This window comes from Hippocampus comes, unplaced genomic scaffold, assembly GCF_001891065.2.
Source record: "Hippocampus comes isolate QL1 unplaced genomic scaffold, H_comes_QL1_v1.1 scaffold41, whole genome shotgun sequence".
NCBI classification, from domain to species: Eukaryota; Metazoa; Chordata; class Actinopteri; order Syngnathiformes; family Syngnathidae; genus Hippocampus; species Hippocampus comes.
This window is the reverse complement of record NW_017805153.1, coordinates 94,766-102,392: the sequence shown is the minus strand read 5'-3', so window position 1 is coordinate 102,392 and position 7,627 is coordinate 94,766. Positions and strand designations below refer to the sequence as shown.

The window sequence follows — 7,627 nt, the reverse complement described above, 5'->3', positions numbered from 1 at the left end:
ACTGCCCAAAGATGGCTGGGATGGCCTCCAGCACATCCGCAACCCTCGTGACGATGAAGCGAATTAGAAAACGGCTAGATGGAAAATAGTCTCTGCTTGCTTCCTGACAGCATTTAGTGTCGGTGTGTGAATTTTGACTCACAGAAGTACACAAGTACAAAAGAGCATGTTCCACAGTGTCAGGAAGCTTTTATTCAATGCGGACTTCATTCTCTTGAGAAGCGTTTCTAAAACGTTGGTTCCTCCAATCAAATAAATGCCGAAGGCCTCGTTCCTAAAATATAATGAGTAGCTTGTGTTAGGAAACGGAATGTTGCTTCTTAACCCTCTGCCAAAGAGGCTTCATTCTCCAGTTGTGGTCGTGGCTCCCATGTGAGGAAAGTAATCGGATCAGTACAAGGCGCAGAACGCCTGAAGCGCCATGAGAAATGGGCACGTTTGAGGCCACTGAATCTAATCAATGAGATAATCAATAGGTGGGGGCTGAAGGAAGGGTATTACTTAGGACTGGCGGAAACACCACTCGCTCATCTTGATTAAAGGCCACTCTTGGTGGGTCACCACTTGGCTGTTGTGCTCTGGGCTGACACCAGAATTCAGGGTCAATTATGAATCTGTTTAATTACTGCGGTATTATCTCTGTGGTCTCAACGGTCCACATGCGGATATTGGAATGCGTTGAGGTTTATGAATGACTCCGGGAGATATTGATCTCTAGTCCCACGTGAAGTTTATTTGACGCAAGGGCACTAAATGCATTCAACTTGAACCCGTGGCATTGCATAGAAAGCACGGCTCTATAGCAGCTCAGGGTAAGTTGCGACAGCAGCCAAATAAATAACATAATACGGATTAGACACGCTGAAACTGACTTACAGGGGTTCTCGTGAAGCTGTGCTTTTAGTACGGCTCCAGGCTACATTTTGTGTTGCCACAATTTAGTGTTGTAATTAAATGTCGCTTTTCAGGCATGTTTGCGTTTTAACAAGCACAATGGTGCCACTCGTTTGTGTTAAACAATTGCTTTGTGCGTGAGCAGCCTGCGCTAAAGAACAGGGGCTGGTTCATAAATATTCCTTTTTATAGAACACAGCCGTACCCCCAGACTTGATGTGCTGTGGTATTAAATGTAGAGCAGCACCCGGATGTATAACATTGCCATGCAATTCCTTTCTCAGTTTCAGGATTTGCCTCAAATGAGTAAAAATTGGTCGACATTTTTACAGAGTCAGACTTTTTTTTTTCCCTCTAACTGATCTGTATTTAAGCATTTTAGATTACACTACAGAGTGGCCACTAGAGTGGGAGTAAATCTTCAGAAAAGATTAAAACTTCTTCACTCAGAGCCCCCTACGCTCATTGTGTAAAATGCAGCTGAGTAACTAAGTTCTCATTGAATAAAAGTCGATTGTAATTGTTTGGAGTACAACTAACTCATCCACTACTTTGAGTACAATCTACTTTACTGTCTTCCAAGTGTAAGTTTTACTCGGTTTATACTTGGACCAAACTGACTTGGCCTTTCTCAGTATATAATTTTCTTCGATTAGAGTACTTAATGTGTTAGCAAAAAGTAGGCCCCGGCACTAAATGCAAAACAGCAATTGAATTATTATGAGGAAGTGGCCCCAACTTAAACTGCAAAAGCCACTGAGACCAACAAAAATGCCGAGATGGCAGGATGGGGTTTCCCCTACAGGAAGTGCTGCATCTGGTCTCATCCACATGCAGGCGTTCGGGGAGCATATCCCAGCAACTATGGAGTGCCTACTGGGCCATAACAGAGTTGTAGTGTTGTACGCTCAGCATGTAAAACAGACAACCTCATTCTGCTATTTATCCCAAATGTATTGCTCTATTCGATGGTCTTTTGGATTGGGCACAGTCACACAATTTAAAAAAATAAGAAAAATGCTGCGTGATTTTTAATCAAATCCTATAGTTCCATTTTAATACAATGCAGAATAATAATTGCAAAACAGAGGCTTGTTTTTTTTTATATTTCTGTGAATTATAGATTTTAAAGAAATATTGTTTTGTTTCTTAGTTATCAAAAATGCCACGTTTTCTTTTGAAAACCAAATAACATTTAAATGTAATCTAAAGGTATAACAAAGATTAAAAAAAAAAAAAAAAAAAAGCTGAAACCCGATGAAAATTCCGAAAATCACAACATTGTTTTACTCAACCTCAACCACACTTTATTTAACAAAATAGAAGCAGGTCAAATATTGCAAAGCATAAAAATGTAGTTTGAAACACAGCGTTTGAAAATGATAAACCATCACGTGGGCTGAAGCACACAGTAGACAGCGACCCCCAGGTAGCCCCTGGGGTTGGACAGAAGAGCAAAACTGGGAGTTGAAGAGGATGCGATGCCTTGATGAGTCACAGGTTCACTGCGTCCTTACTACCAGAGGTCAAGCAGGGTGGAAATGTAAAAGCAAATCCACAGCTCGGTGAAAAAATGTTTGGGGCCTCCAGAACAGCCATTGCAAATGATTCACAACATTTGCATCCGCAAATCATTCATTATTCTTTTTTCCCGGGCCTCTACATGAAATTCTCTTTTTCCTATTATTTCTCACGTGTGAAAGATAATAGTTATGGGTGCATGAATGCAAATGTTCACACGTCTCTTCTGCCGAGGGAACAAACAAAAGAAGTGATTCAGCACCGTGGACAGCGCTCAACTGTTTCCCGGGGGAGACACGTTGGCCTTCTGGCTTGGGCTGACGTGCCATCTCACTGCAGCTCTTTATCCTAAACGTGAATACCTTGACAATCTCATCCAAGCTTAATTTAATTGCGAGGTGTCACTATTTGGGACCCTTCAGAGAAAATGAATTGGTGGTGTCAACACGAGTTACAAGGCGTTTACATTGCGCTAAAACACAGAAAAGGGCACCTGCGCATTTGTGACGGACGGCACATCATAATGTGTGGCTGTCTTCATTTCTTTTTTTGTTTTTTTTTTGAAAGCGGCATTTAATGTTCACACCCTCCGTTAAAGCAGACCTGCATGGTGTAAAAGGCAACCTGCATCAGTCGTTGCCATGTTTGTGCAGGCCTAAAAGCACCACCTCTATATGATGACAGGACACATTCCACAAAAGCAAGAATCCTCCCCCAGTATAGAATACTTCAAGCACAATTATTTTGTACAAGGTTATATAGCTATAAACAAAAAAGTCCACAGTAAAGGCGAATCATAATCATACTTTTTTTTTTTTTAAATGTGTGTGGAGGAATATGCATTTTTTTTCACAAGACAAAGCAATCTATGCTATATTCACCTGCAATTCTCAAATAGACCGAATCATTCTAGCTCATTTGAAAACTTGGCTAATTTTTATGAAAAAATATGATGGTACAAACCCCCCATTTAAATGACTTGATTTTTTTTTTTTTGTTTTTAATTTCCTCTCACCCAAAGCAGGCTATGTTCATAGACACACACAAAACCACAGAACTGTTATTTGAGCTACATCATCTTTGCGGCAGAAGCATCCTTGTGACGTCATGCTCGTCCGCATGTCGCCACGGAGTCAACAATTGGCACGGCATTAAAAATAACACAGTATACATTCAGAAAATAGGATGACCTCGCAGACGTGCGTGTGGTTGGGTCGGGGCTGGGGGCCTGCACCCGCACCATCTGCAATGGTATAAATAACCTCAATATTCATCGACAATCAAATCATAAGGAACAGAATAAAGGAACATGCACTGACAGCATTATGTCCTTTCTGATACTAATCTTGTTTACCCTCTTGCCTCTCCAAACAGGTTTAAAACAACAAATCAAATCCTAACTGCAGTTTCACAAAAATAGAGAAATGGCACTTTGTTATAGTCATATATATGTAACTCTCATAATATCTCTATATATAGTCGTCATATTGATGGAGAATGAACGGGTGGGAGGGGGGGTCGCCTCCTCTCCAGTGGTCATGGTTCCTCGGTCGCGCGCCATGTGTGCGTGTGTTGAAACCATGCAGAAATCTCATGCATATGATACATCGGCCCGACTATTTACATTTACATTCATGCGCTCGTGCACCGTTCCCTCGCGCACACACATCCCGATTTTATCGCATGACCCCTCTCTGCCGGAAAAAAAAAAAAAAAAAACAAAAAAAAAACAACATATGTCGTCCGATTGCGGCTAATAGCACAGGTGGAGGGAGTAGTGTTTCGGGGGGCGGGGTAGGACTGAGGGATTGTCATGTACAGAATATACACTGCCGGGGCCCTGTGCAGCAGACTAACTGGTTGACGTTGACTAAAACGAGACACAGCCGACCGAGGCCGTCCGCCTCTTACACGGGGACAAATGTGTTGTTTGGGTTGTGTATGCACGCCAGTCTGCGCGTCCTTTGTCAATCCAATCTGGCCTGCCTTCTTTTTACGCATCGTTTGTCGTGGAGAGATGCGTGGTGCAGTCAAAGCCCCGCTGAGCCCCCGCGTCTGCGTGGTAGGGACCACTGTGCCAATACGATGAGTCGCACACTGTCTGCAGGGAGTTGATCTCGGAGGCAGACGAGTTGCCGTCCCGCCGCTTGGACCGCTTGCGGTTCCGCAGGATGAAGACGAGCATGCCAACAACAGTGAACGCGGACGTGACAAACACCAGCAGCAAGCCGGGGACGAGCACGGAAATGGAGACCCGGTTGGGCTCAATATAAGAGTTTGAGCGCGTGCCCGAGTCGAGCGTGAAGGTGCTGTTTTTGGACAGGGAGGTGGGAGGGGGGATCCGCTCATAGAGTCTGGGACACATGAGGTCATTCCGCACGTAGCGGAAGTCGCGTTTCCAGAACTCTTCCGGCGACTCGCACTTGAGATCGCTCACGATGACGTCAGCTCCAAGTTTCTCGGTCCACTGCTTGAAGGGCACGATGTTGCAGGAGCAATCCCACGGATTCCCGTGCAAATCAATCTGAATGATGGAGTTGAGCTGGTCCAACACGCCCGCTACAGGCAGATAGGAGAAGTAATTGTTGTGCAGGCTTATTTTGGACAACGAAATCCCAAGGAACGCATCCAGGGGTAACGACTTGAGCAAGTTGTTGTTGAGAAAGAGAACCCGCAGGTTCGGCATGGGGCTGAACGCGCCCGCCGCTATCAGCTGGATGTCGTTGTATTCCAAACTGAGGTATTCCAGGTTGACGAGGCCGGCAAACATTTCCGCCATGAGCGTATCCAGATAATTCTTATCCATGTACAGCCACCTCAGCTCAGTCTGGTTCTGGAAAGTGCCGTTGTCGATCGCTTTGATGTTGTTCCCGCCGAGATCGAGCAGGTTGAGGCTGGCGTAGCCCAGCAGCTGAGTCTTTTTCACCGCGTGGATGTTGTTGTCTCGCATGTTCAGCTCGTGGGCGGCCAGCGGCCTCGGCTTCAGGTTGGACAAGCTCTCGATCTTTTTTCCCTCGCAGTTGACCCCCAGCCCCTGTCTCGAGCCCACCAGCTTGCAGTTGCACGGCTGCGGGCAGGTGGCGTTGCGAAGCTGCTCTTTGGCCTCGCTCGCACCTGTCGGCCCCGGTGTGGGTTTGGTCTTAAGCTGCCAGTTCTCACGAGACTTGGAACGGCTCTTGGCTCCGTGACCGCCAGGCGTCGGCGGCCCGCTGGCATCCGCGCTGGGCTTGTAAGGCGTCGGACGTGGGCCGCCGCCGTGTGCCACAGGGCCTGAGGTCTCATCCTGCGTGGGAGGGGCCACCAGGCTGGTGTCTGCTCCGCCTCTCTGTGAAGGGCACAGTTCCTCTTCAGACGTCTCGTTCAGGTCGCTCCCTTGCAGCCTGGTGGGAGCCTCGCAGATCACTCTCCCGATGAGCGCGTTGGGCGGGATGTTCTCCAGCCATTCTTTGAGGGAAACCAGGTCACAGTTACAGTCCCAGGGGTTGTCTTCGAGCAGAACCTCCACAATGCCCGGAATCTGCTCAAGGATCCCTTCGTAAGGCAACGTTTTGATTCTGTTCCCCCGTAGGTCAAGATGCGTAATGGGCACGTGTTGAAACACGTTTATGGGTAGCGCGCTGATGAGGTTGTCATTAAGTATTAACACTTCAAGTTTGTTCAGGTCCCTGAACACGGCTGGGTCAATGTCCCTTAAGAGATTAAAATCAGCTTGCAGGTATTCCAAGTCATCCAGGCCCAAAAAGGTACTCTTCCTGAAGGAGCGGATCTTGTTGTTGTTAATGTGCAGTCTTTTGACCAGCTGCAGCCCCAAAAAGGCGCCCGGGACTATGTCGTGCAGCCCGTTGTTCTCCAAATGCAAGCTGACTGCATTGTAAAAGTTGGCGAACTCGTTGGGGAAGAGCCTGGACAGCGAGTTGCCGTGCAGCAGCAAGTGGTAAAAATGCGAGCTGGGCCCGGTGAGGTGCTGCAGCGTGGTGAAGCTCCTTTTTTCGCAGCCGATATGCACGTCTCCCTCGACCTCTGTGCACGAGCATATCTGCTCCTGACACACGTCCCTTGTCACGTTCCCACTGGCAACACAAAGAGCCGCGTTCAGCAGGACAACCCAAAGCAGCATTTTTCAATGCGGACAAGACATCCCCCGTCTCAAGACATAGGAGCTGTTGATCGGGTCAAAAACAATCCAAAGGAAAGCAGAGGGGAGACGCGGGTGGGTACGGCAGTCTCGGTAAAAAACATCTGACCTGCTCGTCAGCTCACACTTTGGAACAGAAACCTCCTCACAGTCTCAGCGGGTCAATTGGGCGAAAAACAAGAGGAACTAATGTCCAGCGCATCCTTTTTACAGCTGAAACGACTGACCTTGGCGGAAAAATTCGGAACAAATGGTCGCCTTCTTCTCTCGCTGGCGCGCTGCGGCGCGGGGAGCTGTCCCCTCTCCCCTGGTGCCGAGGCTTGACTGGAAAGCACCCGCATTCCCCCCTCACATCTCTCGCCTGCGTCTCACCCCGTTCATTCCTCTTCTTCGTGCGTCGAACGGCACCGCACCAAAAGGAGCACACAAATTGTGCATCCAGCGCGGAGCTGTGGACGAAAGACGGGATATACTCCACTCAGCTGCGCTGGCGAATGGGGCGAGAGAAAAAAAAAAACGGCGGCGCAAAAATGGATTAGAAGTCTCGAAAAAGATGTGTGCGCGTCGACGATTGCGCCAAAGTTGCGCCAATTCAGCGTGCTACCAGCCGCCGACTCACTCCTCCAGCTTGCAGCACCGCTGCAAAAGTGTCCAAGTCGGCGCAGCAGTGGCGCGATGACACGTACAGGTCGTGATGCCTCACTTGCATCCCGAATTCCACACCCATTATTTAAGGAACCACCCAGCAGTGCAATCGTTGCTCTCGATGTTTTTTAACGAACACTGTCGAATGCGGTAAAACTAATTCATCCGCCACGGGCATGCCTCAGCTCTACAAGAGTATCAAACGATGCGTCAGCCTGTATGCGCATGTGTGCATGACGTGTTCCTTGCTAAGATGCTTTGCAGAGAGGGACCCACGAGGATGAGAAACAAAGGGACGTGAGATGAGCAAAGATTTATATTTGCCGTTTGTTTGTATTGTACTCGATTTTTTTTTTTTTGTAGTTTTTTTCATATGCGTGGAAGTTCCATACAAGTGAAGCTTCAGTCTGCATTTCCCACTTTGTGGCAACA

General features: G+C 47.5%; 1 protein-coding gene across 1 annotated transcript; it reads right to left on the bottom strand.

Annotated features, from left to right (window-relative positions):
* Nucleotides 1-2,586: 2,586 nt before the first annotated feature.
* slitrk1 (SLIT and NTRK like family member 1) lies at nucleotides 2,587-7,076 on the bottom strand. Its single transcript, XM_019868622.1, has one exon. The coding sequence runs from the start codon at nucleotides 6,530-6,532 to the stop codon at nucleotides 4,409-4,411; it is 2,124 nt and encodes a 707-aa protein (XP_019724181.1). The 5' UTR covers nucleotides 6,533-7,076; the 3' UTR covers nucleotides 2,587-4,408.
* Nucleotides 7,077-7,627: the final 551 nt, after the last annotated feature.

What these genes read in the sequence shown, in the direction of transcription:
- slitrk1 (XM_019868622.1), bottom strand. Translation starts at nt 6,532, where the DNA reads ATGCTGCTTTGGGTTGTCCTGCTGAACGCGGCTCTTTGTGTTGCCAGT.